General features: G+C 42.0%; 2 protein-coding genes and 1 long non-coding RNA gene across 5 annotated transcripts; all 3 read left to right on the plus strand.

Annotated features, from left to right (window-relative positions):
- Nucleotides 1-1,056: 1,056 nt before the first annotated feature.
- LOC127926535 (ceroid-lipofuscinosis neuronal protein 6-like) lies at nt 1,057-9,680 on the plus strand. 2 transcript variants are annotated; one of them, XM_052511958.1, is made up of 8 exons: nt 1,057-1,209; nt 2,396-2,513; nt 4,432-4,530; nt 5,571-5,759; nt 6,010-6,065; nt 7,686-7,808; nt 8,404-8,689; nt 9,327-9,680. In XM_052511958.1, the coding sequence occupies exons 1-7, from the start codon at nt 1,151-1,153 to the stop codon at nt 8,672-8,674; spliced, it is 915 nt and encodes a 304-aa protein (XP_052367918.1). In that variant the 5' UTR covers nt 1,057-1,150; the 3' UTR covers nt 8,675-8,689; nt 9,327-9,680. The 2 variants fall into 2 exon arrangements, with proteins under 2 accessions (XP_052367918.1, XP_052367919.1); XM_052511959.1 differs by lacking the exon at nt 2,396-2,513 and having other exon boundaries at nt 1,087-1,209.
- Nucleotides 9,681-10,448: 768 nt separating this feature from the next.
- LOC118372298 (calmodulin-like protein 4) lies at nt 10,449-20,903 on the plus strand. Its single transcript, XM_052511960.1, has 5 exons — nt 10,449-10,557; nt 10,644-10,674; nt 11,037-11,177; nt 16,582-16,770; nt 20,214-20,903. The coding sequence occupies exons 1-5, from the start codon at nt 10,555-10,557 to the stop codon at nt 20,309-20,311; spliced, it is 462 nt and encodes a 153-aa protein (XP_052367920.1). The 5' UTR covers nt 10,449-10,554; the 3' UTR covers nt 20,312-20,903.
- A 212-nt stretch (nt 20,904-21,115) lies between these two features.
- LOC127926536 (uncharacterized) lies at nt 21,116-22,169 on the plus strand. 2 transcript variants are annotated; one of them, XR_008124408.1, is made up of 3 exons: nt 21,116-21,278; nt 21,362-21,700; nt 21,866-22,169. It is a non-coding gene; the product is annotated as an uncharacterized LOC127926536 (long non-coding RNA). The 2 variants fall into 2 exon arrangements; XR_008124407.1 differs by having other exon boundaries at nt 21,446-21,700.
- Nucleotides 22,170-22,176: the final 7 nt, after the last annotated feature.

The following is a 22,176-nucleotide window of genomic DNA, read 5'->3' on the forward strand; positions in this document are numbered from 1 at the left end:
TTACCGCCGATACCTGACAACCTGTATCCTCCTCTGTCAAAGTTGCTTCTTCTGGCACGATGGAACAGCTTGGCCTTGGCTCACTTGACCCGCTGAAATCTGTTGCTGGTGATGACAAACCTACGTCCTTTTCTGGTCCCACTACATTGCTTCTGCTAGCAATGGCTGAACTTGAACTGTATTTGAAAAAGGAATCTAATTTAACTAATTTTGATATCTCCTTTGCGTTCTCATTTTTGGCCTTCTTCTTTTGGGCTCCACTTTTCTGTTGATTGCATTGCTGATTTTTTCATCCGTAATTTTCTATTCTCGACTTTCTCTCTTTATTTTTGATAGCTAGCTCAACTATTGCTTAAAACAATGACAGAAACAACAACGCTTTGGAGAGTATTTGCACAATGAATCCCAGAATGCATTTCATTATCTTAACACGATATTGAAACTATTGAATAGTATGATTTATTTAGCTAATTAATTTGATTTATTGTCATCAATACACTAAAATATCATGCTTTTGTAGTGGCAAAAAAAAAAACATTTTGTTGGTGAAACCATCAGTGGGATCATTTATCATATAGCCTGTCAAATTGTAAGCGTGATGGACCCGCGTCAACAATGCGTTGGCATGCTGGGGCAGTATTCAAATTACATAGGGGGCCCACAGCTCTGCAGATCGGGGCCCATCACCGGGCCCAGAGGAGGCTATTTTTACAAGACGAAGGCTGGAACACAGCTGGTTGAATAAGACTCTAAATGGGATAGGAAAGCAGCCAACAGGAGAGTGTGAATATTGCCAGGAAATAGAGACCGTGGGGCATGTACTGACACAGTGTGGGTAGTATCAGAGGGAAAGAGAGAGACTGACATCCAGTTTGAGGGAGAAGGGTATACAGGAAATGAGTTTAAAGAGGACATTGAGTCGAACGTCATTAGATACAGATACAGTGCCAAATATTTTGTTATCTTCTTTTTAAAGGAAAACGGGACATGGCAGGTAGGATTTACAATAGTATGTCTTTGGCCTACACTCCAGTACAGTAGGTGGCGGTAATGCACCATAAGGTTAGATGCCAACCGCCAAAAAAACACACCAAAGAAGAAAAATAAGTGGCGAATTTTCGTTGCAGGATTGGAGGACATCGGGAAGAGAATGCAAGCTGCGGCACGGAAACGTCAAAGCAATGCACCTCGGTTGTCAACAAACCCCAGGTTTGAACAGTTTATTTGTGATTAACGTGTTTATATCATCGGCAAGTATTTAATGTCCCCATCTAGCGGGCCAGTGGTTGGAAGGCACCGTGCATGTCGAATAGTCGCCCTGATGAACCGAAGTGTCTCAGGCATTTGTCTATCAACGAAACGTAAACAATAAAGACTAGGCTGCTGTTAGCGGACTGTTAGGCTATTGTTATCACGTTACCGTTTCAATAAAGACTAGGCTACTGTTAGCGGACTGTTGGGCTATTGTTATCACGTTACCGTTTCAATAATAGTTCATTCAAATACAACCACCGCCTGTTTGTTCATTGCTGTTGCTGTAAGACAGGGTTCTCCAACTGGCGACTTGGCCCACGAGTGGTTTTATTTGTCCCAAAAAGCTTCGGGTGCTTTTAAACATGTGTACAAGGTGAGCGTTTCATAATTTAAATTCATGTTAGTATTGACCTAAGGCGAATTGATTTAGTCAGAGCTAGATTCCACAAAGCCTGGTCTCGGGTTCACTCTGTTGAAGTCTATCAGAAACTTCCTGCACCGTGGAGTTTAGTCCGCTAGGCTACTGTCAGACAGTGTCAGTAGAAATATACTGTAAAGGCATATCAGTCTGCCACTCAAAACTGCCCCTTATATTCTAAACTAGGTTAGTTATTGCCTGTGCTTGCTGGCTGAAGTTCTTCTTGCCTTGTAATGTGCTCATGGTCAGTGTCATGTGACCAAGGACAGGGAAGTTGTCAGCCAGTTGTCGGCTGTGAAGGTTGTCAAGCACAGCTATACAATACAGTGTATATTGGCTTTTATATTGCCCATTATTTGCAGAGAGTTAGGAACACATGGGGCCTGTACAAGGAATGCATTGGACTGTGTATAGACTGGCAAACAGCCCACTGAATAACATGCATCTTATTTATTTACATGACCTCGTCCTATTTCCCCCACTGGTGTTAACCTCGGAGGTAGATCAAGGCCAACAACACAATAATAGTGATGAATAATACAGTAGGCTACATGAACAGAAAGATAATGACAATGTTATTCATGTGTATTTATATAGGTGTAGGCCTACCACAGCACTGTTGTGTTCCTACATATTGGCTAATGTCTTCTTCATATATTGTCATTCTGTATAATGTTGTTTTGGAGTTGGAATTCATACTTCATAATGTGTCTTTCTCTAAAGCCAACCAGAGTCCAAGCCAAAAGGGTCATCAATGAAGAGGCCACAGTTCCACTTTGACCTGTGGTTCTATCTCACAGTACAAAACTGGATACTGGACTTTGGAAGGCCCATTGTAATGGTATGGACAACCTGCTGAGAGATTCCATACCAGGAAAGCTTGAAAAAATGTTGCATATCTCAGGTTGTTCTGGCATTTGGGCTCCCGAGTGGCGCAGTGGTCTAAGGCGCTGCATCTCAGTGCTAGAGGTGTCATTACAGACCCTGGTTTGATTCCAGGCTGTATCACAATCGGCCGTGATTGGGAGTCCCATAGGGCGGCGCACAATTGGCCCAGCGTCGTCCGGGTTAGGGGAGGGTTTGGCCGGGGTAGGCCGTCATTGTAAATAAGATTTTGTTCTTAACTGAGTTGCTTAGTTAACTAAAGGTTAAATAAAAACATCTAGTGTGTGGAGAAGGGAATTACCAGGGACCTCACAATACGTTATCATCACCATGCTTAGGTGCTGATACGATATGTATTACGATTCTCATGATTCTGCTATTTGATACACTATGTCTGCTGTGGAGAGATAAGAGAGAACATGGGAAAATTAGTTTTTATCAGTCATGGAAATAAGTGCTGAAAACATGTTGGCTCACTATTTAAAAAGATGGAGAACAAGCTATAGGATGAGTTTTGGTGAATTAGATTTTTACATTTTTTAAAATCTATACTTGTAATCAAAGTATTGATATATTGGCCACAATAATATTGTGATATTTTTTATAGCCCCTATCACTAATACGGAGTATGTTTAAGTTCTGAAATTCAATTTGTCACATTAATTTATTCAACATAAAACTCATAAGTACCCTTTTTGATTTTCCTCATTGAAAGACATTGGTTGTAATAATATACTCTATAAGTACATCACATTTCCAGAGTTGGTTGTCTGCTAATTTTGAAGTTATGGTGCATTTTATTACCACCACCAACACAGTGAATGGGAAAATGGATTCAAATAGAACTCCCTCTGCTGGTGATTTGCTGAATGTGCAATCCTCAATGAGGACTATGATTTATTGAAGACCTATCTATGTCTTTTATAAATGGGTCATATCTTCTAAAGTACCAGAGAGCCACTCTAGAAATATGACCTGTTTTAAGAGTATACTGTTCCAAACAATGTCTAAAAATATGCTACATCAAAAAAGGTACATTGAGATATTAATGTTTTATGTTGAATAAATGAATGTTCAAGGGATATTCCATATTTTAAGGCACACTAAGGCAGGCCTGGGAGGCAGGCCTGGAAAGGCAGGGCTGGAAAGGCAGGGCTGGAAAGGCAGGCCTGGAAGGCAGGGCCTGGGAGGCAGGGCCTGGGAGGCAGGCCTGGAAGGCAGTCCTCCAGGGCCTGATTGGTGTCACTCCTTTCTCCATCCCGAGCAAACACAGCTGATTCATCAAATCTCATTCTAAACTGAAGATCATGATCAGTTGATTATTGGAGTCAGGTGTGTTAGCTGGGTCTGGGGCAAAACTGTGCCACCAATCGGGCCCTCAAGGACTGGAGGGCCCATTTGTAATGGTATGGACAACCTGCTGAGAGATTCCATACCAGGACAGCTTGAAAACATTTGGGTATCTCAGGTTGTTCTGGCAATTGGTCTCCTGAGTGGGGCAGTGGTCTAAGGCTCTGCATCTCAGTGCTAGAGGTGTCAATGGCACTGAGATGTCTGTATCACGTACTGTTAATGGATCATAGGTTCTTACAGGAGGCACTTTCAACATGACTTTCAAAGAAACAAAACATTGTGATGCAAATGTAAAAAGCATGTCTATATCATACTTCCTTCCAATTAAGTGTCTATGTGAGAATTGCCATAAAAATCTGTGATACCTAAAATATTTCAGGGCTTTTCTGGCGTGGAACTACCCTGCTACAATACTATATTTGAGTAAATATCAAAGTGTAACAAACAAATAGCCTAGTTATAGCAGCATTGAAGTCTATGCTATGAATGCAACCCTGTGTTGTATCCATGATTTAATTCAGATCATTCTCCCTCTGGAGTGGTTCCCCCTGAACAAGCCCAGTGCTGGAGACTACTTTCACATGGCCTACAATGTCATCACGCCATTCCTACTGCTCAAGGTGGGTGACTGTCTGGAACCACCAAACACAAACTGCAAGGCTGGTTGATACCGTTTGTTCACAATTGCAGTTGCCCTATAAGCTACAGTGACAATGAAATGTGTCCAAAATAATCGCTTTTCAATATGGCATGAATTAATCCGATTAATTTGTGATGCTCACATGCTATACTAAGTGCATGTGTGTGCATGCACATTGACTGTGTGTGTTTACTTGCCTGTTAATGTGTGTGTGTGTGTTAACATGCCTGTTACTGTGTGTGTGTGTTTACATGTCTGTTAATGTGTGTGTGTGTGTTTACATGCCTGTTATGTGTGTGTGTGTGTGTGTGTGTGTGTGTGTGTGTGTGTGTGTGTGTGTGTGTGTGTGTGTGTGTGTGTGTGTGTGTGTGTGTGTGTGTGTGTGTTTACATGTCTGTTAATGTGTATGTGTGTGTTTACATGTCTGTTAATGTGTGTGTGCGTGTGTGTTTACATGCCTGCTACTGTGTGTGTTTACATGCCTGCTACTGTGTGTTTACATGCCTGTTAATGTGTGTGTGTGTGTGTGTGTGTGTGTGTGTGTGTGTGTGTGTGTGTGTGTGTGTGTGTGTTTACATGTCTCTTAATGTGTGTGTGTTAACATGCCTGTTACTGTGTGTGTGTGCGTGTGTGTTTACATGCCTGCTACTGTGTGTTTCCATGCCTGTTAATGTGTGTGTGTGTGTGTGTGTGTTTGTGTGTGTTTACATGTCTGTTAGTGTGTGTGTTTGTGTGTGTTTACATGTCTGTTAATGTGTGTGTGTGTGTGTTTACATGCCTGTTAGTGTGTGTGTGTTTACATGTCTATTAGTGTGTGTGTGTTTACATTCCTGTTAATGTGTGTGTGTTTACATGTCTGTTAATGTGTGTGTGTTAACATGCCTGTTACGGCGTGTGTGTGCGTGTGTGTTTACATGTCTGTTAATGTGTGTGTGTGTGTGTTTACATGCCTGTTAATGTGTGTGTGTGTGTGTTTACATGCCTGTTAATGTGTGTGTGCTCTCGTCCCTCTCTGAGCAGCTGATTGAGAGGAGTCCCAGGGCCCTGCCTCGCTCCGCCGTGTACCTGAGCATCATCACCTTAGTGATGGGCGCCAGCATCCACCTGGTGGGCGACTCCATCAACCATCGTCTGCTGCTGAGTGGCTACCAGCTCCACCTGTCTGTCAGAGAGAACCCCATCATCAAAGACCTCAAACCTGCTACACTGGTAGGCTACACCTTTTTATTAGAGAAGATATACTTTGTTAGTCCATACGGGACGGAAACGTCTTCTGCTTTTCACCCAACTCCTTCCGATACAATATGACCAAATTCCGGAAGATTATAGTTCTGGGTTAACCAGGATGAATGAATGCATGGTGCCTGATAGAGCTCAAATGTATGCTGTTTCATATCAACCAACAACAATGTATGCTGTTGATATTGTTTGAACATGTTTCTTATTTGATTTATTTTAGATTGATTCGTTTGAGCTTCTTTATTTTTATGATGAACAACTGGGACATTTGATGTGGTATGTGGTCATCACTTTTAATGGAATATTCTCTTCTGCTTACTGTCATAACATGCTATTGGTTGATAATACAATTTAGATGAAAAACGTTTTAAAATGGTTGAACAAGGACTGTTTTTCAAATTGAGTTGATTTATATATTGGTCTGTATATCTAAAAATTCAAATGTTATTGTTCGGGTACACATACGTTTCAGATGTTATTGCGGGTTCGCTCTGGATAAGAGCGTCTGCTAAATGACTTAAATGTAAATGTAAATGTTTAGCGAAAAGCTTATGTTCAGTGCAGTAATACTGAACAAAACAATAAGCAAATGCAAGTCCAAAAAATGTCAATAAAGGTATTAAGGAATATTAGAACAAGCAATATCAGAGTCCGGAATATAAATATGTATGTATATAATGGTATGGATAGACAATGACATTATGGACAGTATGTGGCTAGAAAAGGTGTGTACAGCAGCAGTTATATAGGATGAGTCTTGACTAGAATACACTATATACAGTATGTGGCTAGAAAAGGTGTGTACAGCAGCAGTTATATAGGATGAGTCTTGACTAGAATACACTATATACAGTATGTGGCTAGAAAAGGTGTGTACAGCAGCAGTTATATAGGATGAGTCTTGACTAGAATACACTATATACAGTATGTGGCTAGAAAAGGTGTGTACAGCAGCAGTTATATAGGATGAGTCTTGACTAGAATACACTATATACAGTATGTGGCTAGAAAAGGTGTGTACAGCAGCAGTTATATAGGATGAGTCTTGACTAGAATACACTATATACAGTATGTGGCTAGAAAAGGTGTGTACAGCAGCAGTTATATAGGATGAGTCTTGACTAGAATACACTATATACAGTATGTGGCTAGAAAAGGTGTGTACAGCAGCAGTTATATAGGATGAGTCTTGACTAGAATACACTATATACAGTATGTGGCTAGAAAAGGTGTGTACAGCAGCAGTTATATAGGATGAGTCTTGACTAGAATACACTATATACAGTATGTAGCTAGACAAGGTGTGTACAGCAGCAGTTATATAGGATGAGTCTTGACTAGAATACACTATATACAGTATGTAGCTAGAAAAGGTGTGTACAGCAGCAGTTATATAGGATGAGTCTTGACTAGAATACACTATATACAGTATGTAGCTAGAAAAGGTGTGTACAGCAGCAGTTATATAGGATGAGTCTTGACTAGAATACACTATATACAGTATGTAGCTAGAAAAGGTGTGTACAGCAGCAGTTATATAGGATGAGTCTTGACTAGAATACACTATATACAGTATGTAGCTAGAAAAGGTGTGTACAGCAGCAGTTATATAGGATGAGTCTTGACTAGAATACACTATATACAGTATGTAGCTAGAAAAGGTGTGTACAGCAGCAGTTATATAGGATGAGTCTTGACTAGAATACACTATATACAGTATGTAGCTAGAAAAGGTGTGTACAGCAGCAGTTATATAGGATGAGTCTTGACTAGAATACACTATATACAGTATGGAAACATTTTTAAAGTGACCACTGTTCAGTATTTGCAATGAGTTTGTAATAAGTTGACATGAACTAGTTTTCAACTGAGTTCTCTCCTTCTCTCTTCCTCCAGGTATATTCCTTTCTTCATAATCCTCTTCCTCTACTTCACTGGCTGCTTTACTCACGTCAAAGAGGAGAAGACGATGCCCCTGTCTGGTTGGCTGCTACTCGGACCCAGTGCCCTCTACTATTGGTCAGTTCCCTCATTACTTCCTTCTATTATGATGATGCTAGTTTGTGTTAGGTTGGCTGATACTCGGACCCAGTGCCATCTACTATTGGTCAGTCCCCTCATTACTTCCTTCTTTTGACTTGAGAAATGTTTTCTGAGCAAAGATTTGTAAAACTTTTTAAAAACGTTTTATTTTTATTAGACATATAAGACTGTAAAAACACCAGCAATTCACCTCCAAGTGATTTTAATTTGGGAAATCTGTAGCAATATATGTGTGATTGTATACAAATCTAAGCAAGTTTTTGAAATATCTGTTTGGGCTTCTTGCAATCAATTTGCAGTCTACAAATGATTTGTAATTATGTTCCCGTCCTCTGACCATCTGCGGCTGAATCTAGTTGATGATCACTGTCATAGAGGTTTGCTGAATTCTAATTGATAAATGTACTCCATTATGTGATTAATGTACTCTGATTTATGTCGTACTGAAAGTACCTGAAGTCGGGGACATTTCACTGTGTGAAGCATGGCTCAACTCTAAGTATTTCCTTCTAGAAAGTGAAAGTATCTTGACTGCAGCTCTCACTTCTGCCCCTCTCTCACACCCTCTCAGGTACTTGGTCACAGAGGGTCAGATCTTCCAACTCTTCCTCCTCACCTTCCTAGCTATGGTAGCCATGGTGATCCACCAGCGGCACAAGGGCTCTGTCCTAGACGCCAATGGCCTCTTTCTGTTCGCCAGCTTCTCTGTCACCATGTTCCTGGTGGCCGTGTGGGTGGCCTGGCTGTGGAGCGACCCGGTGCTGCGTAAGAAATACCCCGGTCACCTGTACGTCCCCGAGCCCTGGTCCTACTACACATTACACGTTAAGGACAGCCACTGATAGGAGTGACAACAGGTGAGTGTCCAGTATGATACTAGTTTGTGTTAGCCTGGGTGCCAGTATGATGATGCTAGTTTGTGTTAGCCTGGGTGCCAGTATGATAATACTAGTTTGTGTTAGCCTGGGTGCCAGTATGATGATGCTAGTTTGTGTTAGCCTGGGTGTCAGTATAATGATACTAGTTTGTGTTAGCCTGGGTGTCAGTATGATGATGCTAGTTTGTGTTAGCCTGGGTGCCAGTATGATGATGCTAGTTTGTGTTAGCCTGGGAGCCAGTATGATGATGCTAGTTTGTGTTAGCCTGGGTGCCAGTATGATGATACTAGTTTGTGTTAGCCTGGGTGCCAGTATGATGATGCTAGTTTGTGTTAGCCTGGGAGCCAGTATGATGATGCTAGTTTGTGTTAGCCTGGGTGCCAGTATGATGATGCTAGTTTGTGCCAGTATGATGATGCTAGTTTGTGTTAGTCTGGGAGCCATGATAATGCTAGTTTGATGCTAGTCTGGTTTGATGGGTTAACAATTTAGTTACCCAGGTTAGGTTTGCATGGAGTAAGGAAAGTTATTATGAGCCGTCCTCCCATCACCAGCCTCCTGTGGAATGGACTAATACTGACTGAATGGATTCCATCAATATCTTTCATTTCTGTAGAATTGACAGGTCTGAAACGTTCCTGCTACAGATAAATGGTCTATCCGCTCCCAAATGACATCATCAGCAAGCGCCACATGGAGTGTGGATCGAGCACAGTGTTGTGCTGCATTCTGGGACAGGCCCCTCTTTTCTACAGTTGCACCCCACCACTCCCCCAACCCCATCCACAAGTCTACAGTATGACCATCTTACAGTATGCAATGTTACAGTATTAATTTAAAATGAGACAAAAAAAATGAACTCAAAGAAAGGTCAGTGTTGGGTGTACTTGAACATAATTGTATTGCTTCAAGTAAGTTGTTTGAACATTTCAATATCAGATATTTTTAGCAATAAATGTTTTTTACTCCACTTTGTGTATATTGTGTTTATTAACTTTGAAGACATGCTTAATTGTACTTGCATATACTGTATAACAGACATCATCATCAAGGTTACTCCATAATGAAGTAGGTCATATGTCTCCTATAGCAGATTTACATTTGACATTTCAGTCATTTAGCCGATGCTCTGACCCAGAGCATACATTTTACCTTTTTTTCTTACTGGTCCCCTGTGGGAATCGAACCCACAAACCTGGCACTGCAAGCACCATGCTCTAAGCACCATGCTCTACCAACTGAGTTAAATACAGAGTACACGCCAGATGTAGTGGGGTATACACATACCAAATTATTATATGAAGTATTAGTACATGGCTGGATTGATAGACAGTGTCCTCTAGTGGTAATGTTTTATATTGCAGCTACCTCAGGAAATGTATATATTATTCAGTGTCATCACTATCCTGTCATCTGTCCTTTCACTAGACATAAAATGGTATTGGATTGAAACGGGGGAGTTCTATTAGTTGAGCAAGATAAATCATACTTACGCCTACTTTTAATATAGACAAAGTTACTTATGTTACTGAATAATTTTACTTTTGTAATTAAACTATTATTTTCATATACTGTGACTTGTCTGCTGATGGCCACGCTGTGTAGTTTAACATATCCTGGTTGTCATATCAGGTAATAAGGTAGTGATTAGTATCACAAGTATTTGATAGAAGAGAAAGGGAGAGGATAATATGATACCTTGGATCCACTATCTCAGTTTCCACAGCAACCGGTATTAAATAACATGTACTCTGTGGTGGACTTTGAACCGGCAGGCAGATGGGTGTGGAGACAGGTAAGGTAAGCCATTTGCATTCCAGGAAGAGAGATCTCTGACTACAGACATGGTAAGAAAAAACAATTTAATTGTTTTGTGTTTACTCATTTCTGTAAATGTTCAGGCCAATTCATGGTGTATTGTGTTTTTCCTCAGGCTAAATTCCTGTCAGGAACTCAGATCAACGGTAAGGTGTGCTATATTGTTTGCTAGCTTTTCTTTTGGTGTGTGGGAGGTCACATGGGACATAAATAATGTCATTATTTTTCAATAAATTGATATTGAACAGTAGAGTAAAATGTTGCGACAAACTTTGAAAGCAATGGCTTTTTAAAAAGGGCATTTTAGAAAATGGTCCCAATTGAGGTTAAAAGTATGATTGACTTATTTCTCTACACTTGTGAGACAATAAGATTTGAATTGCCTCCTTGGAGAGGAGAAACATTGTAATATGCACTGTTTTTAGAATGGATTATCATGATTTGTTTTTTAGTTTCTTTTCACCCAGCACATCAGTACATTATTTGCCTGTTTTTCCTCTCCCCGTAGAGTTCAAGGAATGTTTCTCCTTGTACGACAAGAAGCGCAAGGGGAAGATTGAAGCCAAGGACCTGATCACAGTTATGCGCTGTTTGGGGACGAGTCCCACCTTCGGTGAGATCGACCGACACCTGCAGGTCCACAAGATAGGTATGCCATCAAGGGCCCCTCACTTACCCTGGGGACATCTCAGTAGTCTAGACTGACTTACCCTGGGGGGCATCTCAGTAGTCTACAGTGACTTACCCTGGGGGCATCTCAGTAGTCTACAGTGACTTACACTGGGGACATCTCAGTAGTCTACAGTGACTTACCCTGGGGACATCTCAGTAGTCTACAGTGACTGACCCTGGGGACATCTCAGTAGTCTAGAGTGACTCACCCTGGGGACATCTCAGTTGTCTAGAGTGACTGACCCTGGGGACATCTCAGTAGTCTAGAGTGACTGACCCTGGGGACATCTCAGTAGTCTAGAGTGACTGACCCTGGGGACATCTCAGTAGTCTAGAGTGACTCACCCTGGGGACATCTCAGTAGTCTAGAGTGACTTACCCTGGGGACATCTCAGTAGTCTAGAGTGACTGACCCTGGGGACATCTCAGTAGTCTAGAGTGACTCACCCTGGGGACATCTCAGTAGTCTAGAGTGACTTACCCTGGGGACATCTCAGTAGTCTAGAGTGACTGACCCTGGGGACATCTCAGTAGTCTAGAGTGACTGACCCTGGGGGCATCTCAGTAGTCTTGAGTGACTGACCCTGGGGACATCTCAGTGGTCTAGACTGACTTACCCTGGGGGCATCTCAGTAGTCTAGAGTGACTGACCCTGGGGACATCTCAGTAGTCTAGAGTGACTGACCCTGGGGACATCTCAGTAGTCTAGAGTGACTGACCCTGGGGACATCTCAGTAGTCTAGAGTGACTGACCCTGGGGACATCTCAGTAGTCTAGAGTGACTTACCCTGGGGACATCTTAGTAGTCTAGAGTGACTGACCCTGGGGACATCTCAGTAGTCTAGAGTGACTGACCCTGGGGACATCTCAGTAGTCCAGAGTGACTTACCCTGGGGACATCTCAGTAGTCCAGAGTGACTTACCCTGGGGACATCTCAGTAGTCCAGAGTGACTTACCCTGGGGGCATCTCAGTAGTCTAGACCCTGGGGACATCTCAGATTTACCCTGGGGGCATCTCAGTAGTCTAGAGTGACTGACCCTGGGGACATCTCAGTAGTCTAGAGTGACTGACCCTGGGGACATCTCAGTAGTAGTCTAGAGTGACTGACCCTGGGGACATCTCAGTAGTCTAGAGACTGACTGATCCCTGGGGACATCTCAGTAGTCTAGAGTGACTGACCCTGGGGACATCTCAGTAGTCTAGAGTGACTGACCCTGGGGACATCTCAGTAGTCTAGAGTGACTGACCCTGGGGACACATCTCAGTAGTCTAGAGTGACTGACCCTGGGGACATCTCAGTAGTCTAGAGTGACTTACCCTGGGGACATCTCAGTAGTCTAGACTGACTGGGGACATCCCTGGGGACCCTGGGGGACATCTCAGTAGTCTACAGTGACTTTCCCTGGGGACATCTCAGTAGTCTGACTTACCCTGGGGACATCTCAGTAGTCTAGAGTGACTGACCCTAGGGGCATCTCAGTAGTCTAGAGCAGGTATTTTCAAACCCACCAGGGGTACGTGCAATGACGTCAGGGGTACGCTAAGTAAAAATATGATTCACATCAAAATAAATTAGCACATTTTCAAACAGTCCATTTAGATTTCCCAACAGGGATATACATTTGGGTGAGGTTTTTTTTCTCGTTTCACTGCCAAAAATAAAATTAAACCATCTAGTGTTCAGCGAAATAACAACACAATGTCAAATACAGGCAGCCTTGTCAAATAATTAACATCCAAACAAACACATTAACCATTACTCTCTTGCAGGAATTCCACTAACAGTCCGTATGTAGCTACTGCTCATTCTGTTTGCTTGAAAATGGATTAATGGACAATGGACGTCCATAGAGACACATACCAGCTCTGCTGGTAGTACTGCTACTACCAGCACTACTACACCTGCACCTGTCGACGACACAAGTTGTTCTGCTTCCACGAGCACATCCAATGCTAGCATCAGTAATTCTACATTTGTTGTTAGCTAGCATGGACACTGACATTTGTAAATCTGATGCAGCCGAAGAGCTACTACCCCCTTAGCCGGGAAAGCACCGAACAACAGACAGGGACGTTGGACCATCGAAGAGGCGCAAATATGATGAGAACTACATTGATTTGGGGTTCACTTATATTGGGAGTAGTGCCTTTCCTCAGTCACAGTGTGTTATATGTGCAAAAGTACTATCTCACAACTCGATGAAAACTTCACACTTGTGCAGACATTCAGAAACAAAACATGCCAATTGAAATAAGCAACAGGAGTTTTTTGAGCGAGAATTAAGAGCACTTTCAAGTAGTAAGACATGTATAAAAGCAACAGATACCATTAATAAGAAGGAGCTAGAAGTGTCTTATATGGTGAGCTACCGAGTGGCTTGGACAGGCAAGCCCCATACTATTGTGGAGGACTTAATTCTTCCTTCTGCCGCAGATATGACTGGGACAATGCTGGGGGAAAAGGCCCAAAAAACTATACAGACAATGTCTTCATCAAACAACACTGTTTCACGATGCATCAGTGACATGGCAGGAGATGTTTTGAAACAATTACTGCTTTGCATACAAGCCAGTGGCGGCGGGCCTGGCATATGTCCGTTATGTTTATGGGGGGTCAATTAAGGAAGACATCCTCTTCTGCAAACCACTGGAAACCAGGACAACAGGAGAGGATGTTTTTTAAGTATTGGACAGCCTTGTGACATAAAATAGACTTTGGTGGTCAAGATGTGTTGATATCTGTACTGACAGGGATACATAGTGGAGTGGTAACGCGCGTGTAAGCAGTTGTTCCCGACGCCATGAGTACACTGCAGCATCCACCGAGAGGCTCTTGCTGCCAAGGGAATGCCTGACAGCATGAAAAAAAAAATTGGACACAACAGTGAAAATGGTTAACTTTGGTAAATCAAGGGCCCTTGAACTCTTGTGTATTTTCTGCACTATGCAATGATATGGGCAGCGACCATGTAACGCTTTTACAACATACAGAAGTGCGCTGGTTATCAAGGGGCAAAGTATTGACACATTTTTTTAAATTGAGAGACGAGATTAAAGTTTATTCCCTGGTCTGACCGCTTGCATGAGTTTCTCACACGGCTGGCCTATCTGGGTGATGTTTTTTCTCGTTTTAATCATCTGAATCTAGGATTATAGGGACTCTCCGCAACTATATTCAATGTGCGGGAAGATTCGAAAAGATTCGTTAACCATTTCATGCCCTGCCTCCAGTCCACATACCGATGTCTGAACAAGAGAGCCTCATCGAAATTGCAACAAGCGGTTCTGTGAAAATGTTATTTAATCAGAAGCCACTGCCAGATTTCTGGATTGGGCTGCACTCAGAGTATTCTGCCTTGGCAAATCGCACTGTTAAGACACTGATGCCCTTGCAACCACGTACCTAATGTAAGAGTGGATTCTCAGCCCTCACTAGCATGAAAACTAAATACAGGCAGAGACTGTGTGTGGAAAATTATTTTAGACCGAGACTCTCTCTAATACAACCCAACATTGCAGAGTTAGGTGCATCCTTTCAAGCACACCCTTCTCATTAACCTGTTGTGAGTTATTCACAATAGTCAATGAACAAATAAGGTGTTATATGTAAGATGGTTAAATAAATATCTAAATGATTTATTATATGTGCCCTGGTCCTATAAGAGCTCTTTGCCACTTCCCATTAACCGGGTTGTGACAAAAACTCACACCCATTCTGAGGTTTAATAAATGTATCTTATAGTGGGTGTGTGGCAGGCTTACAATGATGGCAAAATACAACTTTTGAGAATGCACTGACCCTGGTGCTAGAGGGGGTACGCAGCTGGAGGTTGAATGTTTGAAGGGGTACAGGACTATAAAAAGTTTAGGAACCACTGGTCTATAGCCCTCAAACTCAACTCTGGACCTCAAAGCTAGCTCCACTGCATTTTTTCATTGTTCCCCTCTAATCAGGGACTGAATTAGACCTGGGACAGCAGGTGTATGCAATTCATGATCAGGTAAAGTAGAAAACCAGCAGGCTCCGGACTGGGTAGGGTAAGAGTTGAGTACCCCTGGTCGAGAGTGACCTACCCTGGGGGGAATGTCAATAGTCTACAGCAAGTCTCTCCAACCCTGTTTCTGGAGAGCTACGGTCCTGTAGGTTTTCACACCAAACCTAATCTAGCGCACCTGATTCTAATAACTAGCTAGTTAATAAGCTGAATCAGGTTAGTTACAACTGGGGTTGGAGTGAAGAGTAGCTCTCCAGGAACAAGGTTGGGAGAGCCCTGGTCTAGAGTGACTTACTCTGGGGGCATCTAAGTAGTCTATAGCAGGGGTATTCAACTCTTACCCTACGAGGTCCGGAGCCTGATGGGTTTTCTGTTCTACCTGATAATTAATTGCCCACCTGGTGTTCCAGGTCTAAATCAGTCCCTGATTAAATGGGAATGATTAAAAAAAACACAGTGGAACTGGTTGAGTTTGAGGGTTCTAAAGGGACTTCCTCTCCTTCACCATGGCCTGTTTAATGGGCAGGTCAGATGAAGAGAACAAGCAGGGAAGCGGAAGACATTAGAATATTGAGGCGGCTCTAGACACCTGTTGATCTAGCCATACTGTTTATGAATCGTAGTGAGGTTTTGGCTGTAAATTATTTAGTAGGCAGGCAAGCTGCAACTTGGGGGATGGGTAGAGGGAGAAGTTGTCACATTGAGTGTAACCTACACGTTAGCTGAAATCTGTCCCAAGCTTGTTCCAATTACATTTATTACATTAAAAAAATATGTATCTTCTCTCAGCTCTTCATAATTGCTGCACTGAACTTTTTAACCTGGGGGAAGTACTGAGAAATATTCAAACCAATTAACTGATTTGGTAATGTGAAAGAGGCTTTGGTTAGAACACGTTTGACTCAACAGGATTTTTTCCCATCAATCCCCAACTTCCCGATTTACAATATTGAACAGAATGTTTTTCTGAGAGTCAAAAAGTTTGCCTGCTCTGTTACTCTGAACTTCATTTGCAGTTCATTATTTTACACATTAAACAGAAAGCCCAATTCTGATATTTTTTTCACTTTTTTTTACCAATCAGATCAGCGCTGAAAAAGATGTGAAAAGATCTGATGTGATTGGTCAAAAGATCCATTAGTGTGAAAAATATCAGAATTGGGCTGTCTGTGTAAATGCAGCCATATTGACACACTCCACTACCCTAACAAGTTATTTTATTGAAGTAAGGAATAACCAACCATGCTCAGTACAGTTGTATGGAAATATACAAGTCGGCCATGTAGCAGATAACCAGTCACTTTAACCGCAGCATTTAGGCCTATTTTGGATCAATGGTGCCCCTTGCAGGTGATTAGTTCTACTAATATCCGTCCTTCTCCAGAAAAGAAGGGCGAGCTTGACTTCTCCACCTTCCTGACCATGATGCACCGGCAGATCCAGCAGGAGGACCCCAAGGCGGAGATCCTGGAGGCCATGAGGATGACGGACAAGCAGAAGAAGGGCTACATCCTGGCCTCGGAGCTCCGGGCCAAGCTCACCAAGCTAGGAGAGAAGCTGACTGATAAAGAAGGTAGCCTACAATGTGTTTCTATCACTAGGGGTTTTAGCTGTCGTGGATTAACACAGGACTAGATATAATGCCTAATGGAGCCTCTATTGAAAATGCTGTTTAATGCAGGAGCAGTACGTAGGCTTAATCTGGGTCCGGGAAACTGGCCCTGAAAGTGCAGCTCAACAGTCTGAATTGGCTCCTTCTTACAATCTCTTATACATCATCTGCACTGATCTGAACAGATGGTAGAGGTAAACAAAAACAAAAAAGTCAAATATAACTGGTATAACTTTACCTGGTATTAGTTTATCAGTTCAGCTCTTTTAACCCTTTACGCTTGTACCAGTATACGGGTTGAAAATGGCAGATTTGTACACTGATAAACACCTCAATTGGAACTCAGTGTCTGTACAGTAACGTGCTATACATGACATCAGAGCTCAGGCTCTGTGCTTCACAGCTCTGTCTGGGTTTTGACTGAAAGCCGATCTGAATTTGAGCACTGCAGAGACAAGAAGTTGCCCCCATCCCTCCAGCTAATTGGGCAACGTTTTAAAATGTTTTGTCTGCGTGAGGGAAATGTTGTAAATTAAGAGGACTCTATGTATTTTGAAAGATAAAACGTTGAGGATTATAATAAATACTGCTTTGATGTCATACAAGCAACCCTAACACCCGTGAGTCCAAATGTGCACTTCACATTTCCATGTCATAAATCTGATTTCATATACAGCGTTTATGATCACCATGTTTGATGTATAGTTACAAGAAGACATGGCGTCATACCCTGGTTTATTTTTAACAGAATGAGCCTGTCTGTCTACAGTGAAGAACATTTGCCTTGACACACGCACTTGAATGCACTCATGATGCCTTTATATAGACTGGTTTGGTTGTTTAGCAACAACCGTGCAACTATGGGGTTGGCTTAGATTGTTGAAATGCAAAATATATTTGATTTATTGAAAACACAAATCAATTTGCACAATGAGCACTTGTCTCTCAAATACATTGTTACAGTTGTTGTTTATGTAGCATACGTTTGCCATATTAGCAGAGATATGACATCTGTCCAAACACCTCAAAACAAGACATATTATCAAGAACAAAATAAAACTGAACTTAGCCAACTACAATTCCCCTCATGCCAGGTTTTTTTCATTGTAGGTAGCTATCTGGCCATCCAGAATCACAACACGACTTCTACCCCATTGAATCACGTGCATCATTTTCGTGACGTTGTCAGCTAGCCAGTCTATGCGCGCCAAATGTACGAAACGTTTCCCTAAATTGCATCGTGAAATCCTAACACTTTCATGTCATATTTTATTACTTAGCTTGTCATGTTGGCAATAGAACAAGCTTTCAAATGATTCCCATCTGACCCAGATTGCGATTTTCATAAAGGACAGTTTTTGGATTGCTTAAACAACAACCGTAATTGTGTGATTGCAGGGTTGTGTTCCAAACAAAATAACTACACGTGTCCTCGCTCTAATTCCTCCACCACAGCTAGGAGCTCAAAAAGGCATCTTACAGTTGAAGCCTTTTCATAAAAGTGCATTGACATTTCTTAGGAAATGTGCACACTTTGGAGAGCAGTTACACCTCTCTCTCAAACCTCTTATTGTTCTGTCTTGTGTTGCAACACATTTTTACAGGAATATTATCATGTTACTGAATGTATCCAGAGTATTTCACATTTTGTTATGAACAAATGTGGCAAAAAAGTACATCAAATGTAAAATGCACATAAAATCAAGTGCTTGGATTCAGTCTTGTCAGGTAAACTGTTGTCCTCACCTGTTGGTCTAATAATCTCTAAACTGTTCCCTTTCAATTTGTACCATGCAAATGCATATTCTTTTCATATTTCTTCTGTAAGAAACATGTCAAGGTAGCCCTAACCAGTTCCATCCCAGGATGTGTCACAGGCGGATGTGACCGGGAACCCCATGTTGCGGCGCACAATTGGCCCAGCATCGTCCGGGTTTGGGGAGGGTTTAGCTGGAGGGGGATTTCTCATTGTGCTCTAGCGACTCCTTGTGGCGGGCCGGGCTCTGACACATTGGTGCGGCTGGCTTCCGGGTTAAGCAAGCAGTGTGTCAAGAAGCAGTGGTGGCTTGGCAGGTCATGTTACGGAGGACGCGTGGCTCTCGACCTTCGCCCCTCCCGAGTCCGTTGGGGATTTGCAGCGATGAGATAAGATCGTAACTACCAATTGGATATAACGAAAAAGGGGGTACATTTTTTTATTATGTGGCCCTATCCATAGGCCAATTCACAGGAGTGTAAAGGGTTAAATGAGTGCAGAAACAAGGCCACTTTAGACTGTTGTGATGCCCCAAGTGACTCCAAGGGACCCTATGGAAATACACATGCAGATGGGAGCTTCCCAACTGGGGAACACACTGGTTGAATCAACGTTATTTCCACATAATTTCAATGAAATTGAATTGATATCCGTCCCAGTGGGTCATCCTCATTCTGCAGGCTCTAGTTTTGTCTAATCTTGATTATTTTCCTGTCATGTGGTCCAATGCAGCAAGGAAAGACCTAGTTAAACCCCAGCTGGCCCAGAACAGAGCGGCACGTTTTGCTCTTCATTGTAATCAGAGGGCTGATATGCTGCCAGTCTCTAATCCAAGAGTTGAGGAGAGACTGACTGCATCACTTCTTTTATAAGAAACATTAATGTGTTGGAAATCCCAAATTGTTTGCATAGTCAACTTACACACAGCTCTGACACACACACTTATCCCACCAGACATGCCACCAGGGGTCTTTTCACAGTCCCCAAATCCAGAACAAATTCAAGAAAGCGTACAGTTTTATATAGAGCCCTTATTACATGGAACTTCCTTCCATCTCAAATAAAAAGCTAATCTGGTTTCAAAAAACAGATAAAGCAACACTTTGTGGCACAACGCCTCTCCCCTATTTGACCTATTATGTGGTCCTTCTGTAGCTCAGTCGGTAGAGCATGGCGCTTGTAACGCCAGGGTAGTGGGTTCAATCCCCGGGAACACCCATACGTAGAATGTATGCACACATGACTGTAAGTCGCTTTGGATAAAAGCGTCTGCTAAATGGCATATATTATTATTATTATTATATATTACCTAGATAGTTTGTGTCTATGCATTGATATGTAGGCTACGTGGTACCTTCTTACTTCTTATGTAGTTCTGTCCTTGAGCTGTTCTTGTCTAATGATGTTCTGTATTATGTCATTCTGTATTATGTTTCATGTTTTGTGTTGAACCCCAGGAAGAGAAGCTGCTGCTTTTGCAACATCTAATGGGGATCCTAATAAAATACAAACACCAAATTTGTCAACACATACATTAACTGATTCTTGTGTAAATTTGCAAATGATAAAACACATCATTTGAATGGAGTTAATTTTTTCAAGTTTCTACCTGCTGACACACTTGTTGTTTCCCCTCTGAACTTTGCAGTGGACGAGCTGTTCAGAGAAGCCAACGTGAAGTCTAATGGCAACGTGCACTACGAGGAGTTCACCAGGATGGTGACACTACCGTCAGTGGATTACTGAGGGACAGGAGGAGATCACGTCCTTTATGACAGGGAAGCATGGTCATGGAAGGGACCTGGTTATGCATGCACTGAGCATTACCCAACCATCCGCATGCACTGAGCATTACCCAACCACCTGCATGCACTGAGCATTACCCAACCACCTGCATGCACTGAGCATTACCCAACCACCTGCATGCACTGAGCATTACCCAACCACCTGCATGCACTGAGCATTACCCAACCACCTGCATGCACTGAGCATTACCCAACCACCTGCATGCACTGAGCATTACCCAACCACCTGCATGCACTGAGCATTACCCAACCACCTGCATGCACTGAGCATTACCCAACCACCTGCATGCACTGAGCATTACCCAACCACCTGCATGCACTTCATTTATTGATCATCTAGGTTTGTGTCTATTGTACGCTACTTTCTAATCATTTATACAAGTGCATTTGATGAATTAAATCAATGTCTTTTTTATTTTTATTAATTGGGGGTTTTATTTGACTTGCTGCAGGAAGAGTATCTGCAGGAAGAGTGTCTGCCGCATGTGCAATATGTAATGGACATTCAAATAAACTAAATCAACTAAAATATCCCTTTTGAGTTTGAAACTGTTTGTTGATGTTATAGGTGTAGGATTGTATAAATGTAGTTTACATGGTGCAGTCATCCAAGCTCTCAGACAAACCATTGAAACTGTTTGTTGATGTTCTAGGTGTAGGATTGTATAAATGTAGTTTACATGGTGCAGTCATCCAAGCTCTCAGCCAAACCATTGAAACTGTTTGTTGATGTTCTAGGTGTAGGATTGTATCAATGTAGTTTACATGGTGCAGTCATCCAAGCTCTCAGCCAAACCATTGAAACTGTTTGTTGATGTTCTAGGTGTAGGATTGTATAACTGTAGTTTACATGGTGCAGTCATCCAAGCTCTCAGACAAACCATTGAAACTGTTTGTTGATGTTCTAGGTGTAGGATTGTATTTAGTAGTTTACATGGTGCAGTCATCAAGCTCTCAGACAAACCATTGAAACTGTTTGTTGATGTTCTAGGTGTAGGATTGTATTTAGTAGTTTACATGGTGCAGTCATCCAAGCTCTCAGCCAAACCATTGAAACTGTTTGTTGATGTTCTAGGTGTAGGATTGTATAACTGTAGTTTACATGGTGCAGTCATCCAAGCTCTCAGACAAACCATTGAAACTGTTTGTTGATGTTCTAGGTGTAGGATTGTATAAATGTAGTTTACATGGTGCAGTCATCCAAGCTCTCAGACAAACCATTGAAACTGTTTGTTGATGTTCTAGGTGTAGGATTGTATAAATGTAGTTTACATGGTGCAGTCATCCAAGCTCTCAGACAAACCATTGAAACTGTTTGTTGATGTTCTAGGTGTAGGATTGTATTTAGTAGTTTACATGGTGCAGTCATCAAGCTCTCAGACAAACCATTGAAACTGTTTGTTGATGTTCTAGGTGTAGGATTGTATAACTGTAGTTTACATGGTGCAGTCATTGCTCTCAGACAAACCATTGAAACTGTTTGTTGATGTTCTAGGTGTAGGATTGTATAACTGTAGTTTACATGGTGCAGTCATCCAAGCTCTCAGACAAACCATTGAAACTGTTTGTTGATGTTCTAGGTGTAGGATTGTATAACTGTAGTTTACATGGTGCAGTCATCCAAGCTCTCAGACAAACCATTGAAACTGTTTGTTGATGTTCTAGGTGTAGGATTGTATAACTGTAGTTTACATGGTGCAGTCATCCAAGCTCTCAGACAAACCATTGAAACTGTTTGTTGATGTTCTAGGTGTAGGATTGTATAACTGTAGTTTACATGGTGCAGTCATCCAAGCTCTCAGACAA

The sequence above is a fragment of the Oncorhynchus keta genome, unplaced genomic scaffold (genome assembly GCF_023373465.1).
Source record: "Oncorhynchus keta strain PuntledgeMale-10-30-2019 unplaced genomic scaffold, Oket_V2 Un_contig_7759_pilon_pilon, whole genome shotgun sequence".
Taxonomy (NCBI): domain Eukaryota; kingdom Metazoa; phylum Chordata; class Actinopteri; order Salmoniformes; family Salmonidae; genus Oncorhynchus; species Oncorhynchus keta.